Genomic DNA, 26058 nt, shown 5'->3' with positions numbered 1-26058 from the left:
TATTTCATCCTAGTTCCGTTTGGTAGTTTATCTGTCTCTAGGAATGCATCCATTTCTTCCAGATTGTCAAATTGGCTGGCATATAGTTGCTCGTAATATGTTTTTATACTTGTTTGTATTTCTTTGGTGTTGGTTGTGATCTCTCCTCTTTCATTCATGATTTTATTAATTTGGGTCCTTTTTCTTCTCTTTTTGGGAAGTCTGGTCATGGTTTTATCAATCTTATTCTTTCAAAGAATCAGCTCCTAGTTTTGTTGATTTGTTATACTGTTCTTTTGGTTTCTATTTCATTGATTTCTGCTCTGATCTTCATGATTTCTCTTCTCCTGCTGGATTTATGCTTTCTTTGCTGTTCTTTCTCCAGCTCCTTTAGGCGTATGGTTAGGTTGTATACTTGAGACCTTTCTTGTTTCTTCAGAAGGTCTTGTATCACGGCCTTCTTCAAAGGCCGTCCTGAGGGCAAAGTCAGGACGGCCTTTGCTGTGTCCCAAAGATTTTGAATCATTGTGTTTTCATTTTCATTTGTTTCTATGAATTTTTAAAAATTTTCTTTAATTTCCTGGTTGACCCATTCATTCTTTAGTAGAATGCTCTTTAGCTTCCCTGTATTTGAGTTCTTTCCAACTTTCCTCTTGTGATTGAGTTCTAGCTTCAGAGCATTGTGGTCTGAAAATATGCAGGAAATGATCCCAATCTTTTGGTACCAGCTGAGACCTGATTTGTGATCCAGAATGTGTTCTCATCTGGAGAATGTTCCATGTGCACTAAAGAAGTGTTTATTCTGTTGCTTTGGGATGGAGTGTTCTGAATATATCTGTGATGTCCACCTGGTCCAACATGTCATTTAATGCCTTTATTTTCTTGTTGATCTTTTGCTTAGATGATCTGTCCATTTCATTGAGGGGCTGTTAATGTACCCTACTTTTATTTTATTATTGTCCATGTGTTTCTTTGATTTTGTTATTAATTGGTTTATGTAATTAGCTGCTCCCTTCTTAGAGGCATAGATATTTAAAATTGTTAGATCTTCTTGTCGGACAAACCCTTTAAGTATGATATACTGTCCTTCCTCATCTCTTATAGTCTTTGACCTAAAATCTAACTTTTCTGCTATAAGAGTTGCCATCCCAGCTTTCTTTTGAGGTCCATTAGCATGGTAAATTGTTTTCCACCTCCTCACTTTAAATCTGGAGGTGTCCTTGAGTCTAAAATGAGTTTCTTGCATACAGCGTATCGATGGTTCTTGTTTTTTGTCTATTCTGATACCCTGTGTGTTTGATTTGGGCATGTAGCCCATTTACATTCAGGATAACTATTGAAAGATGTTAATTTAGTGCCTGTAAGGTGACTGTTACTGTATATTGTCTCTGTTCCTTTCTGGTTTGTCACTTTTAGGCTCTCTGTTTGCTTAGAGGACCCCTTTCAATATTTCCTATAGAACAGGATTGGTATTTGCAAATTCTTTTAATTTTAGTTTGTCCTGGAAGCTTTTTATCTCTCCTTCTATTTTCAATGACAGCCTAGTTGGGTATACTATTCTTGGCTGCATATTTTTCTCATTTAGTGCTCTGAATATATCGTGCCAGTCCTTTTGGCCTGCCTGTCTCTGTGGATAAGTCTGCTATCAGTCTAATATTTCTACTGTTCTATGTTATGGACCTCTTATCCTGAGCTGCTTTCAGGATTTTCTCTTTGTCACTAAGACTTGTAAGTGTTACTATTAGATGATGGGGTGTGGTCCTCTTTTTTATTGATTTTGAGAGGGATTCTCTGTGCCTCCTAGAATTTGATGTTTGCTCACTTTGCCATATTAGGGTAATTCTTTTAATCTGCCTCAGTATGCCTTCTGCACCTCTCTCTCTCCCTTCTTCTGGAATTCCAATTATTCTACTATTGTTTCATCTTATGTTATCACATCTCTCTAATTCTCCCCTCATGGTCCAGTAGTTGTTTGTCTCTCTTTTGCTCAGCTTCTTTCTTCATCCTTTGGTCTTCTATATCACTAATTCTCTCTCCTGCCTCATTTATCCTAACATCCTCTATTTTTGATTGCACCTCATTAATAGCTTTTTTGATTTCAACTTTTTTAGATCTTACTTTTTTTATTTCTCCAGAAAGAAATTTTATTTCTCTAGAAAGCAATTCTTTAATGTCTTCTTTGCCCTTTTCGAGCCCAGCTAGCCCTTGATAGTCATCATTCTGAACTCTAGTTCAGACATATTACCAATGTTCATATTGATTAGTTCCCTAGCCATTGGTACTGCCTGTTTGTTTGTTTGTTTGTTTTTTGTGGTGAGTTTTTCTGCTTTGTCATTTTATCCAGAAAAGAATACAAGAATGAGATAGTAAAATACTAAAAAGGTGGCAAAGACCCCAGAAAAATATACACTAACCAAATCAGGAGAGACTTGAAACCAGGAGGAGAAGATGGGGGAAAAAAAAAAAAAATATATATATATATATATATATATATATATATATATATATATATATTAGACTGATGAATAGAACTAAGCTACCCACTTGATTTTGGGTGTATTCTGGCCTCTTAGAAGAAACTACTTCCCAAAAGTTTAAAGAAAGAAAAATCTATATGTATTCAAAAATAAGGGTACACACAAGGGATGGAATATGATTGTAAAGATAAAAATTTAAAAAGATTCTAAAAAAGGAATTGATGAGGTAAGTCGGCTGCAAAAAGAAAAGAAAAGAGGACTGAATGTGATCAGGCTGGAGCTAGATATAGGGTATATTCTAATCTATTAGAAGAAATTATATCCCAAAATTTTAAAGAAAAAGAAAACACCTATATGTATACAAAAAATAAGGTTAAATACAATAAGGCAATAAAATATGACTATAACAATACAAATTTAAAAAGTTTTTTTTAAAGTTTTGATAAGATAAAATAGTTAAAAAAACATTCAAGGAGGAAAGAGGAAAAGATTAAAAAAGTAGAATAAGAAAAAAAATATTAGAAAAATTTAACCTAGACCAAATATCATGGGAAAAAAGCCATTAATTCTGTGTTGCTCTCCCCTAGCCCTGGAGTTCCACAGTTCTCATTGATCAGTTAACTTGGTCTTGGCTGGATGTTGTTGCTGATCTTTTGGGGGTGGATCCTGTTGCTGTGATTCTTAAATGTCTTTGCCTGTGGTGGAATTGCCACAGCTCTTGCCAGGGGCCAGGCTATGTAATTTGCTCATGTTCACTCAGTAGCTTTTGTTCCCTGAATGCTTTCCATAGAGCTTTGGAGGACAGGAATGAAAATGGTGGCCTCCCAATCTATAGCCTAGAGGAGCTGAGAACTCAGGGCCCCACTCCTCAGTGCGCCCTCAGAGAAAAACAGTCAATCACTCCCGTCTCCCTGGTCTCTGGCCACATTCTGTGCTCACCCAGCCTGTGACTGAGGGTTTTTATCTGTGGTGCACAGCCCCAGTTGGAGTCTGCAAACTCAGCAGATTCCTTCCATGGGCCCCCTTGCCACTCTTCCTGGAGGAGGAGAGAGGGGGTCTCTCTGGATCTGCCCCTTGTGGGGTCTCTGCTTGAAAAGCAGTAGCTTGACTGTGCCTTGGGTCATGGTTTAAGGTACCCCCCAAGCTGAGAGTTCACTTCTCGGCTCTGACTCAGTAGCCAGCTTTCCTGTTCTGATACCTGGGAGCTCTGCTACACTCAGATCTTTCTTTGACCCCATGGGTCCTGAGACCACACTGTCCCTGCATGTGCCCCACCACCACTTAGCTTCTGGAGCAACATCCCTCGGTGGAGCAGAATTCTGAAAAATCTGATTTTGTGGTCTGCTGCTCCACTGGTTGCCAGGAGCTGGCCCCTCCCCCTGTGGTTTATTTTCCCATCACTTCTGATTCACTTCTCCTCCTAGAATTGCTATTCTTCTCTTCTATCTCCTGTTGAATTTGTAGGTTTCCAAAATGTTTTGATAACTGTCTAACTGAACTCCTGGGACCTAATGCTATTTCAGTCTCCTACTCCTCCACCATCTTCCTTCCTCTGGACGGAAGCAATAAAATTTAAAATAGGTTTATGACTTATATTTTCATTGAATCTTAAGACCTAAATGATTATTTTTCTCCTAATAGAGCTCTAAGATCATGTAATATTGTTCATAAAATATCTGAAGCATCTGCCTAAGAACCACTGCTCTAGAGTGGTACATCAGTTACAATTGAGCATATATTATCACATTATCACTCAAAGTCCATAGTTTATATTAGAGTTCACTCTTGATGTACATCCTGTGGGTTTTGACAAATATATAATGGCATGTACCCATCATTATAGTATCATACAGGGCTGGTCACTGTGCAAAAACTCCTCTGTGTTCTGTCTACTCATTTCTCCCTCCCCTGCAATGTTTTCTTTTTCTTTTTTCAATCACATATTGAGTACTTCTTTTGTGTACAGTGACATGTTCTTCAAAAAAAAAATGAAACAGGTATAAATGATCTCATATTTTCAGAAATGCATGGCATTGTTTAAAATTACATTTAGCTAAATATTACAGTAATATATATATAAACTCACCTTTATGAATGTTTATAGTATGATTAGTTTTTGAATATAGTAACTCAGAGGCACTATGGCAGGATCCTTTGCTATTTCACCACGAGACATGCTGTCTCCTTTACAGTTACAGTCGGGTTTAAAGTAATGTACTATTTTGATGTGGCTTGTTTTCAAAGATAGTTGGTTCTTGATCCAATGAAATTTCAAAGAAAGTTATAGATATTAACAGGCAGTCCATCCTAAAATTTTAATGTTGTTTTATGTTTCTCCAGATTCAGAATTTGAAACAGTGTGTACATCCCAGTTAATTTAAATTAATGAGTTTAAGATACAGGTAAATCCAACATATTTGATAATTTAATGACTTCAATCCTCTATAACAGTACATATTTATTTATAAATATGTTTATACCTATTTATAAATACATTTACATATTTAAAATATATATCACTAGAAACCTCTTAGATTTGGGATTATACAGGGCTTTTATCTACCTATAACCTAATGTCTTATATGTTTAGTAAGTGATATCCATTTTGTAGTTAATTTCTCATTTTTCATTTGATATTTGAGGTCAGTGTATGGAGTTTTGTATGACAATAAAAAATCAAATACATTGACTGTTACTTTCTCTTTACACACATCTAAAATAGAAGGTTTTTAAATGCCAAAAACTTACAAGACTATAGATAATGGAAGAGGATTAAAACCAAACAGTATTTTGGAGCCAGTTATCAGATGAACCAGTAGTAACAGACTCAGGAGTCAGCAGAAGCTTCAATCCTAATTCACTAGTGGGGAAAGCCAAGAAGCAATCCCATTTATACCTCAGAATGTCCAGAAGTTCTCAAGAATTGGTAGCACCAGGTATCCCTGAAAGAGGCAGTGAAATTCATGCTTAAAACAACATTAGTTGAAAATCCAATTAAGAAGAAGTGAGAGGGCCAAAAATATGAGCTTGGTGACTTCCATTTCTGTACCCTAACTGAATATTTTAAGTTTATTCTTTAAAACAGGTAAAATGGGTAAAACAGACTCAGGGTAGTGAGTCTCAGATAAAGCTGAAAAGAAAGACCCAATACAAAAAACTAGGTGGATTAAGTGAATGTTTCTTTACAAAATTTTGACACCCCTCCTCCACACATACATTATTCATCACTTAACTCACAGAAAACTGGCAGCCAGCTCTGTACTCTCCAAGATGACAAAAGATTCTTTTATGCAGAGTATAAGCAGCTCAAAAGGAAGTACTTAAAGATACTGACTTAGTTAGTGTCTCAGTGAAACAATCAAGGAAATTATAGTGTAGTCTGCAGGTATCAAGTACCATACATATACTCAGAGCATCTATTTAGCTCTTAAATAGTTTTAAATAATAGTAAAAATTACTTCTAACTTTTGAAGAAGTTCTCTAGCGTAGATGTTGATGTCCCAAACAAAAAGAACATAACAGTTTAAAAGAAACAGACTCTATGTAAGCAAAGGAAAACTTTGAAAATCAACCTAAAAACCAATATAAGTGTTTTCTAAAAGATATAAAACGTGAACATGATGCTGTAGAAAGAGAATAAGGAAATATTCTTAGAAATTTCTAAAAAATGAAATAAAAATGAAAAATTTATGGATTTAAAGGCAAATTTGATGAAAACTTCAGAGAAAGAAGGGGAAAACCAGATACAGGATTTAGGAAAGACGATATAGAGTACTATTAATTGTAGCAATTATAATCAGAGAAGCAGTCCAATAGGGTCTTCAAATAAGTCATTCTTAAAAGAGATCACTGATAAAATAAAGGGGGAAAAATCCATTTTTTTTTTCCTTCTAAAGCAGATGATAAGATTTGAGTTTTCATATTAAAAGGGCCCAACAAGTTTCCAGAATAATTGAAAATTTGTTCCTGGTTAAATAACACAAAACTATAATCCATATCATGATATATAAATATATAAAATTTTAACAAGAAAAATAGGGAAAAACAAGCTCAAAATCAAAGTGACAAAATTCAGAATGGTATTGGTTTTCAAAACATCAACAGGGTCTTGCTTTGCCTTGCAAGTCCCAATGTAAATGGTTTCCATGCTAGAGTTCTGTAACTCTTCTAAATTATCATGGAGTTTGAGCATGATATGAAGACATTTATAGGTGTGCATTATTTGTCTCTTATACAGCTCTTATTATTTGTCTCTTATACAGAGAACACATTCTTAGGAAGCTACTGGTGTTTCATTATAACAAAGAGAACATTATGGGATGTAGGAAAGACAGATTCAAGTAAGAAGACAGTTTAATGGAATTACCAAAATAATTCCTGGTACTAGAAACATGCAGTAGACATCAACTTGCCCAGATGGAGATTGGAAAGTTCTGAAAATTTTTCTTCATTGAGTTGATGTTGAATGCTTGATGTATCTGAGTGTTTGGGAAGAAATTCAGACAACTGGCAAAGAGTTTTAAGTTGACATTTTTCTCAGCCTGAAATAAAAATAAGGGAAATCATTAACTAGAAAAAACAAACTTCTTTAAGACATATAAGTAATCAGTATAATGCATAACTTGGTTAAGAATCCTAAGAATAGCATTTACATACTTATGAGGTTTAATTGAATATTTCAACCAAAATTTTATGAGAAGTGTATGTTAGAAGGGGAATGATCTGGGGTGTTAAAAGACAGTAAATCTCTTCCATTGTGAGGAGATAATTAAATATCTTAAAAAACACATATCAGGAAATAGCTGTATAAACTTATTTTTGAAGAGACAGATTTCAAATGAATGAGTTGAAAATAAATTTACAATGGCTTCAAAGTCTTATACTGGCTGGCCCTGTTTTAACTCTCTGATCTCATTTCCTCCCAATTTCCATCAAGTCCATCCACACCAACAAAATTGGGCTCTTACTATTCCTTGAACATCCTAAAAAGTCTACGCTTCAGGGACTTTGCATTCGCAATTTCTTTTCCTGAATTACTTCCTCCCCAAATATCCTTATGACTGGCTACTCATCTGGTCAGATCTTTCTTAACTCAAATGTCACCATCTTTATGAAATCTTCCCTAGCTAACATATGTAAAACTTCTATTTCCTCTTCTCATCCTCCTTCTTTGCTTTATATTTCTCCTTAACATTTATTGTCTAAGAATACTTTAGACTATTTATGTATTATTTATTATCTGTGTGCTCTCTCTACCACTACACACACGTTTAGCTCACAAACTCTATGAGGAAGGGGGGTATGCATTGCTTACTATTGTATCCACAGTGCCTAGACAAATGCGTAGCATGTAGAAATTGCGTAACAAATCACCATTAGATAATAAGTGAATAAACAGATATAAGAAAAGAATAAATTTAAAGCATACAATGAAAAATCATTCCTTAATGTATATAATGGCAAAATTTAAAAGACCATTTTTAAAAGCTAAAGTAAAGATTAGCTTCTTTTTAGAGCAAATAACCCCAAAACATATATTGTTCCCCCAAACAGAAGTGGGGAAAGCAGCAATTCGATCTTAGAGGTGTTCTTCCATATGAGTTCATGGGATATGTTCTAACTTTTCAAAAGGAAAAGTTAGGAAGGAAGAGTTCTGCGATCTGCATATTTTCTCATCTGACATTTCTTGTAGGACTCCATTTCATAAATAGTTTCATTATGCAAAATTCAGTTATTGTCATTCAGAAAGAGTTTGGAGATATATGTCATTATAGAGTTTGCATGCATAAATAAGCATATTATTAATAATCAATGGCAATTAGCACACAATGCACTTCCCCTTAAATTTAATTATATGCTTGATTAAAAGTGTTTGGGTACTTAATTAAAATAAGAAGGTCCAAATGATACTTAATTCTCACTTATATTCATATTATAATCCTAATAACTCTAGTCCTCACTCAAACCATGCATAGCTTCTATTAATTTTAATCAGAAGTATGCATGCTCACTGAATAAAGCCTGAAATGCAATTGGATAGGTCACATCAGCGAAAATTGTCTGCAGTCTGACAGTATGGTATGAGGAAAGAGTCTAGCGCAAGCAATTGAACAGAGAGATAATTGTCATAATTGGTTTCAATTAGTTTTTCATAGCTCTTGTGAAGCAATTTCTATTGTGCTATACCATGAGCTATAACCAGTAACAAAACTAGTTAGCATGATTAGTAGATGTTGATGCTTAGAAAGGTAAAGTACATTCTCAATGTTAAGATCTCAGTGAAGATAAATGAACTGAATAACGATGTAAATGCATTGTTGGGAAACCTTTGCCATTGTGAAATGTGATGTGGTTTGAATAGAATGAAATCATATTCAATGAACTCAAGCTTCATAAATACATATTTTTTGAGGAGAATGAGTTCATGTGCGGATCCTTTCAGTGTGGAACAAGTGACCATTAAATGAATGATAAAATATGGCACTACTTTGAAACTCACAACATAGTTAAAATCATAGTGAGTCCCTATTAATTTGTTTAAATAGCCCTAATAAATTTCGGTAATGCATATGGTACCAAAGAAGAAACTGAAGAGTAAAAGTTTCTCTGGCCACATACTAATAAAGGGTACAGATAGGATTCAGAACATTTTTTTTTTCACTATATTTCATTTCCTGATGATAAGGTCAGCTGCAAGAATGCAAATTAGCTGGAAAAAACCCCTTTATTTGCTTGTAGTTGTTCTGCACACCTTCAGAGCTGTTCCTGCAGGGAGGAAATGTGAGCATTACTCTGAAAGAATAAGATAGTCAGGATTCTTTGTATTCCTTGTCATCCTAGAAACTGTCAAGGCCCTGGTTTCCAATTCCCTACCAATCCTGTCCCTACAAAGATTGTTTTCTCAAAAATTTTTTTTTTCAATATGGGACTCAGAACTTTTTTTCTCAAAGGGAATTGAATTTCCACAGGAATTTGAAATAATTTGGACATATCTTATTTTCCTAACTTTCCAGTTTTTTGAAATAAGCTAGTTCTTTAACCAAATAAATATCAAGAGCCCAGTGTATCTGAATTAAAGACTTTGTGATTTTAAAGATGCCCTTTAAAAACCAATATCTGCCTTGATTATGGTCACCAGTCAATCGACTACAAAATGTTTACACATTAGAAGATAGAGAACATTATGGAATTTAAAAGGAAAATAATAAAAGGTAAATTGAGATATCTTAAGACATTAGAGTAAGTGATCAATGAATATAATAGAAAAAGTTTTTGATTCAAGAGCCAAGATGATCAACATAGACTGGAGGGTTTAGAAATCTTTACTGAAGTGGTAGGAATTGGTTTAGGTCTCTAAGGATAGAAATATTTGTAGACAGAGAAGAAATAGGAGCTATTTCAAATGTACAAACCTGTGAAACAAGAATACATTGATATATTGGGGGAGCAGGTAATATTTGACTGAAATAGAGTAGTTGAGCATAGGGAGATATTGAAGAAATGTAAATGGGCTGATTGTGGAGGATGTTAACCATGAAGTAGGAAATGGGACTTTCTTCTGTAAGCCAAGTTGGAAGGTTAATATGGAGGTATGTTGAAAGCATTAACCTATAAACTCTCCAACAGGGAGAGACCTAAAAATGAGGCAGAATGATCAGATAAATTCTGTCAGTCTCTACTTCATTCTCTAACTGAAAACGTCAGGAAAAAGGTATGCCTGGGTGGTTCAATTGGTTGAGCATAGAACTCTTGGATTTGGCTTAGGTCATGATCTCAGGGTCATGTGATCAAGCCCCACCTCTGGCTCTGAGCCCATTGCAGAGTCTGCTTGTTCCTCTCCCTCTGCTCCTTCCCTGGCTTGTGCTCTTTCTCTCTCTCTCTAGATAAATAAATAAAATCTTTAAAAAAAAGAAGAAGACAACATCAGGGGTAAAAACCACATTTCTGAGACTTTGTTATAGTGAATGTGAATTAAGTTCCTCAAAGGATATGCACTGTTTGTGAGAGAATGAAACATGGAATTTAGTAAGAGGCAGCTTTCCTGCAGAATCTCACTGTGGGTTTTGTTATCTATGTTGCAATTTTAAATCACTCTCCAACATTGTCCAGATTCCTGTGGGTAAGAAAACTTGTTTCTTTCTGCTGTTAAGAGGTTGCTGGTGAGGTGGCAGTGACTCCAGGTAAACTTAATTCCCAGGGAGTCTTCAAGGGAACAGTCCTCTTATTGGGCTAATTCTCTATGAATCAAGAGGTCCAGTCTACAGCCTGTTCCTAGAAACTATATTAACTTCCTTAATGCTTTAAACAATGGTTTTTGTGTCTGACATTGATGAAATATTTGTTCTGGAAGTGGTGTGTTAAAAGAAATGCATACAACACATGTTACTGTTTTGTGGTCAGGAAGAGCCGTGAGGAAGCATTATGAACTGCACAGCTGGTGACTGTTTTGTGTGATGGCAAATGTGGTGACAAGGTGGAAGCCAGAGCACTGAGAGTCTAGTCCAAAAGAGTGAAGGTAACATTGTTAAAGCCTGTGCCTGTTCCTGGTTGCCTTTGACAATGTTTTATGACACAGCCAACAGCTGAGGCATATGTTGGACAGTTTTAAAAAGAGATGGAAGGAAATTGAGTCTAAAATTTTGGTGACTTTTGGGTTGGAAAAGCCAACGGCTTCTGTACAGCAGGGGATAAGAAGGCTTAGCAGAGTCTCTTATTAAGCTTAGTCAAAGGGTGGATAGCAGCCCCAGGGCAAAGATGAAATAAATCATGTTGCATTCCTGCTCAGGCATCTTGCTTCAGATTACTCCAAGGTAGTCCCAATTAAAAAGATGATGAGAGACATGGTTGTAGATGGGTGGAGACTGGTCACTGACACATGAAAATAACTGGAAACAGTTATAACTGGAAAATGACTTAGTTCCTATTAAGTTTTGGAGGGAGTTTTAGCCAATAAATCCTAGAAGTCCTCTTCAAATCCCTTTGATTGTTCAGTTCTTAAAGCAGTTTTCAAGTACCAAACCTGCAGATGCAAGGTATCAGCCCCAAGGAGACTCTGCTTTCCCATACCCACTTCAGATCTTGCCACAGAGAACGTGGACAAGTAAGAACTAGTCAACAGGAAATGCCAGGGGATAGCGGAAGACACAGCATAAGGGATTATCTTCTCAAGAACAGTTCCAGGGTCTTCTAGGGTAGGAAGATCATAATGCCTGTCTAATATGTTCTGTTTATTTTCTTGACAATTGTCTGTGGAATATTTCCTTTTCTTCTCTTATCCACACAGGGATATTCATTTTGACCCTCCTTTTCTGCTCTAACAGGTACTGATCCACAAGAAACTAGAATTGGCCTTAATGGGGGGGTGTGTGGGGAGGAAAGGCTGTGAATTTCCCAGAAACTTTGGAATTTGAATGGGATTTTGTAACGCGAAGGAGCTTTGTCAGGAGCAAAGGAAAGGTGGGGAGAGTTCCTTTCTCCCAGTATCCTTTGAATTCAAGGTAGCCTGGAATTCCACATTTCTGGAAATCCAGTTCTACCCAGTTTACAAATGTAAGGCCCAAGGGGATGACAGAGAAGCAAGGTGGGAGAAATCTTGAGTCCCTGATGACCTGAAGGCAGAGTCTGATCTCTCCCAGCCTCACCAGTCAGAGAGTCACATAGAGGAATAACTGCTGTCTACTTTAGCCATTTCATTATGGGGCCTTTAGGACTGCATTAGCATATCATGGATGCTAAGACAACTAACTTAAAGGCTCTCCAAAGTATGACCCTAAGATTCATTTCTTACATTTCAGTCTATTTTTCCTCTTATGTATAATATTCTATATAGGCCATTTATTTTGCACATGACCCTTGATCATATCTTGTGCATTTCTCTTTCTTGCCTTTATTCTTATGATTTGTTTGACTCTTCTCTTGAGTCTTCTCCAACTAAAATCCTTCTCCTTTATTTTATACAGTATTCTTCCTTTTGTATAAATATATAATAGGTAACTTTTAAAAATTCAACGCTGGAGTCCATTTTATTATTTAATTGCCAGAAGGTCATACTATACATGTTTTATGTTTCCTATTGAGTTATAAGTTCCAAAAGAACAGAAACAGTGTCCTATTTTTTATATCCCTTTGACATTTATACTTCAAGCTTCAGTAATTATTTGGTGATTGATTAATTGCTGAAACTCAGTGGCATCTCTCACTCATATTGGATGAATAAGTAACCCAGTAAATTATCCATAATCAGCTTAACACATCTTTTTAAAGAATTAAATTATCCAAAAGTCTTAATACAGATACTTGTCCCAATTCTGTCATAGGAGAGGGGAGTCTATTCATATTTTTCTATTATTCTGAATCAAGTTCTCAAATGCAATTCATACAGATGCAGTGTTATTCCATTTATAGAAACTTTCAAAGTGAGGATGGCTGCTAATATGTTTCTATTCTGTATTTTTATTTCTTCTGCTTTGTTAAAAATCTGGTAGCTACACAGGCCATAGCTAGGTTTAAATAATCATATCTTTTAATATAACCTCTCTACCCATCTATTTTAATACATTGGTAGTTTACAAAATAAAAATATAGTATTGTTTTTCATCAGTTCAATTTAGGTGATAAAATTTATTTTGTAAGAAAAAAACCCCACAGATATTTGAAATTGAAAGAACTTAAGAACATTAATTGCCTCTTATTCACAGATCCAAAGCCTATAACCAGCAACTGCTAGTCTTGGATATTGTGCAATGGATTTTCTCCATTGTATGTGACCATTGTTCTTGATCTGTCTCTAAAAACTTTTACCTATGTCACCTTTGGGCTCTATATACCAGTATCAAAACAGAATAGTGTTACCTAGACAGCATAACTTTTTATGTGTTTGGTTTTTACACTAACTGTTTTACTACTTCACCCTTCCTTCCCTTGGCATTATAGCCAGCCTACCCAAGGATTTACTTCAATTAAAAAAAAAAAAAAAAACATAGTGACAGTAGATTTTTCTTCTGTTGCTGTTTAAAATGCATTGTAATCTGTATGCATTCTCCCCTCATCATAGCCAAATCATTGTCGTAATCTATTTTCTTCTTAAACAGATGAACTGAAAAGTGTCGGTTTATCCTTCTACAGGTGCAGTGTTATTCCATCTTCTCCAGCAGCCAATACTTTGCTCGAATTATTTTTGTTAAGTTAAAATAATAGCAACAAAAAATGAGTATTTGTCCTTTTGATTGCCAAATCTAAACCTCTATGAAGCTTCAAGATAACTTTTACAATGGCAAATGTGGCTTAATTTTTGCTTCATTCCCAACATCCCAGCAAGGACTGTGACATGACCAGCAGCTTAGGAACTTTCATGCTTAAGAACTGGTTTATAAAAGTTAATGAATTTTTCATTAAAAAAAAGATTTAAATGGCACAATTATATAATTTGATCTCTAAAATCACATGCAGGCAGAGTGTCCCAGTGTTTATTATGACACAGGTTTAGTTCATGATGTGCCTACAGCTCTTTTCTAGGCTACTGGTTCCACTCTATTTTGTCTCTAAATATATACTCCTACAAACTCTGTGTGATGATCATCTTTTATGTTTTTCTATTAGAGGAAATAACTCAATTAACTGAGCAATCCTTTTTGGCTTGTCAACAGCATACCACAGAATGTGTTAAATTCTTAATACATGAAGATGAATTAGAGCCCTTATTCTCAAGATGCTCACAGTCTAGTGAGGAAGCAAATTTAAAAAAAAAAAATTCAGTCATATATACTGAAGTAAAAATCCATGGGAACAGGATAGATGCAATAGCTGATTCAAAATATTCACAAAATATTTGCTCATCTAGTCTGCAAGTGAATTCTCAAATGACACCATTTATATCCTATATAAATGGAATGGTTTAATATCTTCAATAAAAGAACACTTTGTACCACAAGAAAAGTTGGAAAATGTATTAGTTGGTTAAGTGCTTTGAAGTCTCAGGATGAGAGGTAGTAGGTGGTTCAACTTGATGTTATGTTCCCCTAAATTATTTTTAATCATCTGGGAAATAAAAAAACTTGAGATTAATTTTCTGTAAGAAGTACAAACAACCTGGTTTTACTTCCCTTAGTAGACATAATTTTACAGTGTTTTAAAGCATTGTTAATTGATCTCAGCAGGATCATGCTTCATCTATTTGACTGAATAATTATGCAATTCTGTAGTCATGGTATCTGTTATCCTTTCATTCGATTTTCATTCCTAATTTTCAAGGTCAGATTTTCTTCTTGATATTTTGGTAAATATCTTGCCTTTCACAATTATCCATGTGCTCCTAACAAATTGGGGATTTTTTAAAAGCCAAGGTTATTGTAAAGTGTTTATTAGTATAAATCACTCCTCTTTTTCTAAATTGCTTAGTAGAGTTTTATTGACTTTCTCCAAGGAAAATGTGATAAAACCTCTCTTATAGTCCTTGATATACACTCTCTTTCAGGATTTAAGGTTTTTTTCAAAAGTATTTGAAACTTTTTTTTTTTAACTTATCTGGAGTTTGTTAGGATGCAGTAGACCAGGTATCTTTTTATAATCACTGTGCCTGGCATAGTGCTTCATATATGATATCAACTAAGAGATAAAAGAATTGATGAATCAATGACACCCATAAGGAACTCTTTGCAAATTTGGTTGTATAAATATCTTACCAAGAGTTGAATTACAGCTTGGATTTAGATTTGGATTTGGATTTATGATATAGAGAGGAGTAACTGAATTTTACCTTAGACTAAATTACTGTTTTTTGACTAATTTTTAAGACATCAGGAGTGATCGAATGTAGTTAATCAGCATTTATTGAAGACATGGCCCTACCTCTAATAGATCATAACTTAATCACACCTAATTTAGATGTCTCAAATACAAAATTGACTATAATAAAAATAAACTTGCAGTTTGTTGAGCTAATAAAAATACCTGTCATGTATTGATTGCATTGTTGTTCAGCATATAAATAACTTCCATATTGTTTTATATAGCCACATTAACAACTTTATAAAGTTGATATTCTTAGGTACAAATAGTATGCATACAGTATTCTTACCTCTCATTTTTTTAATAATTAATTTTCATGGTCCTGTTTACCAGTTATTTTCAAGATTGAATTACTATTCAATTAGTAAACTCACAAAGTACATACCATACATACTTATGAAAATCTCTGCTCATATGTGCATTTAGAATAGATTTCAATTATTCACTCTGAATCATTCTATAGAGCTTTAGAGTATCTCCTTCAAAAAATATTCAGTGACAGAAATGGTTCCTTTTTCTAATTAAGAACCTATGCATAGTTTATGTATTCACTACATGAACCTATCTTTGGACAACACTTTTGAAATACTTTTTCCAATCCAGTGTATACCCTACTTTACCCATAAAACCTTGCCAAATCTAATAACTATTACAGTATTTTGATTCTCCCATTTCCAAATTTTGAACCCACTTAACTATTTTTTTTCAAATCCAGCTTATTCCTTATCCTATTTCAGAACTCAGTTTAAATCTTTTTTTTTTTTTAAGATTTTATTCATTTATTTGACAGACAGAGATCACAAGTAGGCAGAGAGGTAGGCAGAGAGAGAGAGAGAGAGGAAGAAGCAGGCTCCCTGCTGAGCAGAGAGCCGACAGGGGGCTCAATCCCAGGACCCTGGCATCATGACCTGAGCTGAAAGCAGGGGATTTAACCCACTTAGCCACCCAGGCGCCCCTAAATCGGTCTTAATCAGGAATTTCTTTTCAGACCTCCTCTTAATCAAGACTAAGTTTTCTCAATTTTATACTTTCATTATACTTTGTATGTTTCCATTATTCCACTTGCGATATTATAACTAATGCTGTGTAATTACTTGCTAATTGACTTGGTCAGTACCAACTTGATAAATTCGCAGGGCCATGTATGTCATTTGCAAAACTATATCCCCGGAATACTGTCCATATTAGCCATTTAATAAACACTTGTGAAATGAATATCTGTTTTTCATGGACAACAACATACAATTGTGAAACAACCTAAGGCTTTTCTTTTCTTTTTTCCAAGTTAGAGACATCTATGCATGAACTACAAATCTACTTCTTAGTTGGGTGACCTTGGGAAAGTTACTTAATCTGAGTCTCAGTTTCTCTTTCTGTACAACAGGGAAAACCATATATGACATTGGGTAATTTGTGAGATATAAGTAGGACTATGAATGCCTAAGTGCTTGGAAAAGAGGATGACTCACAGCTGATCTCAATTAAGGCTATTAACTTTTTCAAGCTGTAAATTCTTAGAAGGCAAAGGAGGTGGTGTTGCTTTAAATGATACACATCACAGAGCATCAAAGTTAACCATAACCCTCAAGAACGTCTGATGAATAAATTAGTTACTAAGTAATTTATAGTTATGTTTCCTTTCCTTTCTTCAATAAATTAGTTACTAAGTAATTTATAGTTATATTTCCTTTCCTTTCAACAATTTCCTTTCCTTTTTAATACAGAGGAGTGTCAATAAATTCCAATCTCCATTTGGAGTTTTATTTATCTTGGATCTTCCTCAAGTAATTTTTTGCTTTATCAATAATCTCATACTCTTTAGCATGGTTTATATTGCCAAAATGCCTTCATACTATATGCTGATAATTTCAATATGAGAAGAGAGAATAAATAAAATACAGATATTTCTAGCAAAAACAGATGATGTTTAATTTGATTCAATCATTTGGACAGAGCAGTAAACTTATATAAAGGGTATTTGCCATTTTCAGAAATATTTTTTGAGTGTAAAGTCTTTAGACTTGTTTTCCAGGAATTTTCTCAATTCACTAAACTATTCACTTGAGTATTTCTGTGTGTGTGTGTGTGTGTTTAAAGATTTTATTTATTTATTTGAAATAAAGAGAGAGCAGGCTAGAGAGAGAGAACAATTGGGGGCAGGGGGCAGAGGTAGAGGAAGGAGCAGACTCTCCGCTGAGCAGGGAGCCTGCTCTGGGGCTGGATCCCAGGACCCCAGGATTATGACCTGAGCCAAAGGCACATTCTTAACCGACTATGCCACTCAGGGGAACACTTGACTCTTTTCTGTTTTATCTACAAACACAATCTCATGGCAGAGATTCCAAGAATAAATTCAAATAAGGCTGTAGTATAATTTTTGCATTAAAAGATCGATCAGTATTTGAATAATAGTATTATTGCAATAACTTTAAAATACTCTCAGAACACTCCAATCCCATTTTAATCTTTGCTTTATGGAATATCAGAATATTGTCAGGTTCTACAATTGTTTTATTTTAATCACATAAACTTTTCAGTCCATATATTCGTGTCATCTGTTGGTGAAAGAAGATAACTGAATCTGGGAATTCTGCCCTTTATATGTAATTATTTGCTTCAGGAACACAGTGAAGTGATAAGCAAAATGTTGTTACCTTGTAGATACATTTGATGAATTACTATAAAAATTCTTTATTGCTTAAATTTCAATTTCTATTTTCCTTAAGAATGATAAACAAAATCACCACTTATTGTAAGTACCATGTATATTAATGATTAGCTTATAATTTGCTTTACTAAACATGGTAGACAGTGTCTTCATTTTCCCCTGCAATTCAAACTCTTGATAGCTGGTAGAAATAAATGCCTAAAAATTAGTCTAACTTAGCTAGTTCTAGACTGTCATATTAAATAATAAATTAATTTTAAGAGTTGAAGCACTGTTTATTTTCTTAAAAATTAAGACTAAAATGTGAATCAGAAATAGCATTTTTTTTTGTAGTGGGTTATATAATTATTTCAGTTAATAACACATCCTTGGCTCTTTGTCTTAAAATGGACATAGCTTAGGGACAAGTCCCAAGTTAAAGGGTTGAGAGAAGACAAAAAATGGAACCCATGCACAGTGGCTATAGAATTGGGATCTCTTAAATATGAGAAACATCTTCATACCTGTCTTCATGGGCTACTCAGTCTATAGAGAATGATGGGTAGTTTTTATTTATGAAAGTCAAAAAAACAAGGGAAATCCAAAGTGGGAATTTCCTGAAGGCGAGAACAAGCTTTGTTTTAGAACTTTATTTTTTGAGTTTTATTTTGAAACAGTCTGACTTCTTATCTGTCTTAGGAATTAGAAATAGAAATAAATCAGCCACAAGGAAGATACTAGATTAGGTCACGTATTAAGAATCCAACCAGTGCTGCTATTCATTCATTGACTCATTTCCTATGTTTTCCATTTTTGATTTAGATACTTTGTTCTGGGTAATGTTTATTTGTTCACTTAAATCAAAGTTAAATCTGAGTATAAGAACTATTTAGAGCTTTCTTCTCTCTTTCCCTTCATTCCTCTAGTTAACTGCTTCCTGTGAAATAATTTGAAAACTGCTTTTTTCTCCTAGATATATAACTTTAGGATAATTGAAGTCCTGACCTTAATTATTTTTTAGGATGTGAGAGGTAAAGCAGTGGATTGATTCTAAGGCCACAAGTGGTAGTTTCATTAAAAGAATTTCCTTTGTTATTACTATATTCAAGGGATCGAATGCTCATTCATTTTATCAAAACTTATTAACCTCACCGTCTCTTGCAGTAAACATCTCATCTTTCAATGAAATGAATTTTCAAAAAAAAAAACCCTCCTATTTCAAAATAAACTGTATATTTCAAAAGTACTTTTAATGATTACTCAAAATTCACAGATAATGTATTTAAATTTTTCTGAAAATGAAAATATATGTTTTGGAAAAATAGAAAACTGAAATATTAGAGATCATTAACCTTGTCTACTGATATTTACAGTATTTTACAGATATCAGTTTATGGTGTATTTTTAAATGCAGAGGAAGCTTAAGGATATTGCCTGTTATTTATAGAAACCATTGGCATGTAATTAATATTAGTCATTTGTTTTTTTTCTGTTTTAGGTTTCATACTCTAAAGTAATTGTCCTAAACTAAAAGTAAATACTTTATATATGTAACTCAAGTTCTATATATTGTCAATGCATTTTTCACTGATTAAACTGACTTCATTTGAAATTTATCACTGATTCTTTCTTTCACTATCATGGAAAAATTTATACAGAAAAAATCATGTTCACTTAGGAAACACTCCCAAAATTACCATATACCTATTATGGGTAAAAATATAAAATTTCAGCTCTGTATACACTTCTTAATTATAAATAGCTGTTGTTTTTGTAAAATTAGACCTATAGATTATTTTGGTATTTTTACTTACTGTCATTGATATTTTCCATATTATATTGGCTTACAGGTATTTGGCTTAATATTAAATAACATTGCATGGATCTTACTAACTATATAACTGGGGTGGGTATCAAGGTAAAATGGAAACATACTTCATTTTTGTGTTGCAGTGGTTTTTTAGCTTTTTAGTTTGCAATAATTTCAGACTTTCAGTTAAATTGTGAAAATAGTACAGAATTCCCCTATACTCTTATCCAGCTTCCCATAATATTAGCTATGTAACCATAACATAATTGTCCAAAGTAGGAAATTAACATTTGTATAATATCATTAACTAAATTATTGCCTATTCAAACTTGAATATCTTTTAGCTCAGTAATTCATTAGTTTGTATTTGTATTAACATTTATTTATAGTATGAAATAATATAAAGGTAATAGAAAATTTAGAAAATAATATTGGGAAAAATAATTCTTAACCTCATTAAGTTCTGCTTTGCTATTTCTATATATTTTCTTGGGATTTCATTTACAGTGAAATTGGATTTTTCTCTGAAATGAATATCATTTAAAAAATCTTGTACATTGCGGGTGCCTGGGTGGCTCAGTGGATTAAAGCCTCTGCCTTCAGCTCAGGTCATGATCTCAGGGTCCTGGGATCGACCCTTGCATCGGGCTCACTGCCTGCTCCCTCCTCTCTCTCTGCCTGCCTCTCTGCCTATTTGTGATCTCTGTCAAATAAATTAAAAAAATATATATATTTTTAAAAAATGTCTTACATTTGTATACTTGTATACTTTTAGTATTAACTAATGAAATAAGACAGTAGATGCAATCAATATCCTAACATATTCATCTATTTAAAACTTGACAACTGTATGCACTTCTTATTATATTTTCAGGTTAAACAAATTGGGAATTCTAGCCAGTCTCTTCAACTTCAAAAATATTTCCATTTCATTACTGCACTATATTTTTCTTATTTAAGTGGAAAAAAAAGTTTCCACCAAAAATTTACACATATGTTTTCAGAGAAATGCTTCTGGTTTAGAGTTAAACAGATGCATCAAAGTAATGAGAGCATATTAATGAAACTTAATGTGTTTATTTTTGTAAGTAGAATGTAACTTTGAAAAAGTCATATAAATGGTATTATTCTTAGCTTTAATGTCTATAAAATATGAGTAATGTTGAGTTTTAAAGTTGCTAGAAAAATTATATAAAATATTTAAATTTTTCTAATACAAAGAATGAAACCCAATATCTTTTGGTAAAATTTGGTTCTTTTCCCATACTTCTGTGTTACATGTGTTGAGAGGGAAGATATTTCCTTTTATTGTGACACTTTTTGCAAGGAAAAGAGACATCTGTATCTACATAAACTTCTTAAAATCTAAAACATTAAAATAGGTATTAAGATAACTGTAAATTCTCCTTCTCTCCCCCTTTTATAGAATTGCAGAGTAGCTCTTGTGGAAACCCGGGAGTTCCACCCAAAGGTGTATTATATGGTACGCGGTTTGACGTTGGGGACAAGATCCGCTACAGCTGTGTTACTGGATATATTCTTGATGGCCACCCTCAACTCACCTGTATAGCCAATTCAGTGAATACAGCCTCCTGGGATTTTCCTGTTCCTATCTGCAGAGGTAAAGAAAAAATATTTATTTTTATGCTGATTGAATGTTTGTTTGACATGATAAAAACATTTTAAAAGTTAGAGTTGTAATCTGACAGTGTAATTGCAAAATATGTTTGCCATTTGGTGCTTATTCCTTTTATAAAATTTGAAGATTGAAAGAAATCTACATGTTTGTGTATACATATACTACATGACAAGTTTAGAAAAAATGCTTGTCAAAAAATAAGACAATATTACTTGTGAAATGAAACAGTAAAATACATGTCTATATACATATTTATGCATTGTGTATAAATGTGTCTTTGTATTTATGTTAGAAAAACATGAAGTTTATGATGTTCAGAAATTTAATTTAGTCTGTCAAAATCATAATTTTGTTTTCATTTTGAAGTATTGATTAAATCTATGAATCTTTTCAAGATATCTGGTGGAAGACTTCATTTGGGAATTTGTGAAATAAGAATGCTATATAGTTTATTTAATTGATACTGATAAAGATTATTTGTATTATGGGGAAAACCATAATACTCTAATGTGGACAAAGTTTCAAAGTACAGTGCCTGCAAGATGCATGTTCAATGGAAGCCGAATTCATGGATGAATCTTCCCCACAGAAATTTTGGAGACCTTTATCATTTTCCGTGAGCTTACTTTTTGAACAAAGGAAAAGATAAATGAGTTGTATCTCTTTTATCTTTTGGCATTTGCTTCCTGTATGAATGCGAGGTAGGAATGTCCAATGCTGGTCTCAGTTACTTTGTAGCTTCCTTTCCAACATGTGGCTGCCAAGTACAAGCTGGGAAGACTCTTGAAAATCAGACACAGCTGACTTCTTATCTCGGCTTTGACAATGACTATGGGAGTGACTTTAGGCAAATCATATCAACTCTGAGATTCATTTATTTCACTTAACCAATGAGAGAGAAAACAACATCTTTTCCATTTGTTGTGAAGATTAAAGAAGAAAACCAATAACTGCCACTTAATAAAATATCTGCCATGCATTGGCATTCTTAGTGTCGGTGCTACCTTTGCTTCTCTTGCAGTTTCTACTCTGCTGTTTTGACTGATGCTATTTCTGACTACTATTAGCTACCATTTATTGGAACACTTAGAACACCATTGGGATGTGATAGCGTACTAAGAAATTTCTAAGTATAGTCACTTTTAAATTTCATAACAATACAAAACTGAAGTGCAAAAATTTTGGAATAACTGCTCAAATTTCCTCAGTAAATGTCGAGAACTATAGAGTCAGATTTTACTCAACTTGCGAGTTAACAAATTTCTCTGCCACAGTTTCTTGGGTGGTGGTAGAGGACCCCAGTTTTTTGGGTCAGAAACAGAGGAGAGTTTATTATTCACAAAACTGTCACCATCCAGAATATTAACATTTGTGCCAGTTTGCTAAGCCCTAATTCTTATAGAATGATATAAAGAGTATGAGGAACCTGCACATGAAAAACCATGAGCTTAGGGAAAATGGAATGCTTTGTAAATTAGGATGTCTGCCCTTTGCTCTGGAGGGCACCCCTCTTTCTCTCCCTACAAAGTTATAGGCAAACTTGCCCTTTACTCTAGTGGAAGACACTGTCCCCTGAGGCTGTTTGTTATACCAACATCTTTGTAAAGATAGTTTAGTACAAAGAGCAGAAGGACGGTTGGAATCTCTGCTTACAAGATGTGAAGAAATGTTAGGGTCCATGGAGAAATTTCTCTCAATTTGGGGTGTGGTAGGGATGTTAGATTTGAACCCATTCTGTTTAGTTACAAAGCCTAAGTTGTTACCCTTTTGACACTTCACCCAAATAATTTGCATCTCTGTTCAGAAGTATTTTATTATAAGAAAAGAAATGGAGTTTTACATTTGAATCAGTCAAAAGACTATCATCTCTTTCAAAGCACAAAACTTCCAAAATCAAAAGGATTTATTAAGATTCAGAAAACCAAGAAGCCTCTTTAAGAGATTTCTGTGGAGCACTACCAGTTCTGGCTAAATGTTACTTCCTGTTGTTGGGCTCTGTATTCACCTTAGTTCCAATAAGAACGTGTGGAACCAGAAAGATCTGAGTCTAAATACTAGGTGTGCCCCTTATTCAGTGGGGCCTTTGAGCAAAAAAGCACATTAATTTTGGAAACTATTTTTTAGCTCTAATAGGATGAAGAGAGAGAAATACGAACATCACAGTACTGTTAGAGTTTAATATGATAGCATATGTAAAGTACCAGATGCATACTAAGTTATTATTTAAGCTAGCTCTGTCTACCCACTTTTCCTTAGCATGTCTTACCATCTTCTCCCTAAAGGAAAGAATTACAGTCAACAAAAAGTGGGTGGATAATATCCATGATCTTGTGTCCAGGTCTAACCCTAAAACCAATACTTTATCTTGTCATTGCAGTTTTGTTTGTTTTCCCAGAGTGTGTACTCTACTTCTCACCCCCAGATTTCTTTGGGCTTATTTCCTTTGACTTCCATTTTTAACCTCTATGTTTTTTTTCTATTAAAAAAAAATGATACCCACTATTTTTGGAAATTCTGCCTGTTCAACCTCAGTCTGCTAAACTTGCCTTTTCTTCTCTTTAACAAAGATACCAGTGAATAAATTTACTCATTCACTCATCTATTTATTAAGGCCATATCCTGTGTAAAGCATTATTTTGTGTATTGAAAATCAAAAGATAATTAAGAAACACGTCTTGCCTTTAAGAAGGCAGTTCTAGTGGGGTCTGATCATTATGTAATCAGATAATTACAATAATGTGTGATAATTGCTTTAATATCAGTATCTGTGTATGTTAGGCACCTTGATAAGGATGAGCTTAATTTCTCTCAATTGAGTGGAAGAAAGTTCAAGTAAGGACACCACTTTAAGAGAATATTTCACGAAAGACTGACTAAAAATAAAAACTACATAGAGCAGGAATATTTTCAATGAGTTGATAATTTTCCTTTCTAGCCTTAAAAGTAATTCTGGTGTGTTACTAATATTCACTGGCTAAAGGTAGAGTCAGTGAAGTCAGTCTTCATAGAGCACATGCTCTAATTTTCTAAGGAACAATTTATCTCCCATTAAGCATTTTTTTTTAAACTTAAAGAATAGGGGAATAGAGTATTTGGATTTTGTGTGGTTGTCAAAAGAGAAGATAGACATTTAGACTGTAGCCTCCCTCCTCTGCTCTTTGCCACTTGATAGCATACTGATTCTTTAATTTATAACTTTGCAGGGGGCTGATAACCCTGTAATGATCTGCTTATTGCTTTCCCTGGAGTTTACATAGTGTCTCTCCTTGATGAAACCCTGGCTTTTAGAGAATTCTTCTGATGCTTCCTAACAATGATAGTTTAATTAAGAAAAACGAGTGCCATATCAACCTAGAGGGTATGGTGCAAGGGTTTTTGTGTTTGTTCACAAGCAGGATGAATTTTATCAACACCATCTGCTAGTATTTGAAAAAGACAACTAACTGCCTGGTGCTGAACTACACAATATTCTATAAAAAGTGAAAGTGAATTGCTATGCTGTAAGTCTTGGGTTGGAAATGCCTGGGACACGTGCCTTTTATGCACTCCCTCCTTTGATAAACATTTCTATGACATTTATTCCCAGTGAGTTGTGATGTGGCCTCAGAGTCCTTCTCAACTCAGTGCTCCCAATATTCCTTACTAATTAAGAGCAGTTGACAGACAAGGTGAATGGATATGCTATTCCTAAATTTAAACGTTGTAAAATTCGTAATGATATTCTATATTCAGAGTGGCATTTTGATATACACACCCCAGGGCAAACTAACAAAACTATTTGTAAAATTTACACATAAATTATAGTTTTATTTTTTAAAAAGATTTTATTTATTTATTAGAGAGATAGAGAGCACAAGTAAGCAGAACAGCAGGCAGAGGGAGAGGGAGAAGTAGGCTCTCTGCTGAGCAGGAAGCTTGATGGGGTGCTCAATCCCAGGATCCTGGGATCATGGCCTGAGCCGAAGGCAGCTGCTTAGCTGACTGAGCCACCCAGGCACCCCCATTACAGTGTTTTAAATGAATGAAAACGTTGGTCAAAAAGTCAGATCATTTGATAGAAGAATTAACCTATTAAGATTTAAGTCATCAATCATAAAATATTTAAGGTTGTTCTAGGATGAATTCTAGATTAATTAAAGAAAATTTTAAAAGAGTGGTATATTTTTAAAAACAGTATTATATTTTCCTGAAGGTTTGAATTTATTTATAGCCAAAGTAAAGATCTTAGAATCCATAGAGGTTTCAGGGAAAGCAATGATCAATGAAGGGATATGATGTTGTCAAATGTTGACAGAGTTTATTTTGATCTGACAGGAGAGATTCTTTCGGGGGAAGGCTTCTGTGTTAGTGATGTAGATGTCATATAGTCAATTGGTGCCAAGGGACGTGAACCAAATATTTGACAGGACAGATAAGCAAAAGGGCTAATGAGGGAACTGTCACTTCTGACAAAGCAAAAGAAATTGCCATTAGCTACATTAGCAATGAGGAATGAGAAGGATCTTCCAAGTTTTATTCTTGAGAACAAGAGTGCCTTCTACAACAATGTGGTAAAGAAAACAGTTGATGGAAAGAAGAGCAGCAGCTTGTTTTGTCAGAGTACCCTACTTTAAACCTTGGCAAAAATGTGTTACGAAAACATGGAATTGGGGTGCCTGGGTGGTTCAGTGGGTTAAAGCCTCTGCCTTCAGCTCAGGTCATGATCCCAGGGTCCTGGGAT

The 26058-nt window shown here is 34.2% G+C and overlaps 1 protein-coding gene across 5 annotated transcripts in view; it reads left to right on the top strand.

Moving 5' to 3' along the window:
• The window catches only part of CSMD3 (CUB and Sushi multiple domains 3), a 1246643-nt gene that overhangs the window by 256785 nt on the left and 963800 nt on the right, over positions 1 to 26058 (top strand). For all 5 annotated transcript variants that reach the window (XM_032316321.1, XM_032316320.1, XM_032316319.1 and 2 more), the window contains exon 4: positions 21126 to 21320. In XM_032316321.1, the coding sequence (XP_032172212.1) occupies positions 21126 to 21320 (195 nt within the window). The remainder of the gene's footprint in view (positions 1 to 21125; positions 21321 to 26058) is intronic.

Source organism: Mustela erminea, chromosome 16 (assembly GCF_009829155.1).
Source record: "Mustela erminea isolate mMusErm1 chromosome 16, mMusErm1.Pri, whole genome shotgun sequence".
Taxonomy (NCBI): domain Eukaryota; kingdom Metazoa; phylum Chordata; class Mammalia; order Carnivora; family Mustelidae; genus Mustela; species Mustela erminea.
This window is presented reverse-complemented; position numbering and strand designations above follow the sequence as displayed.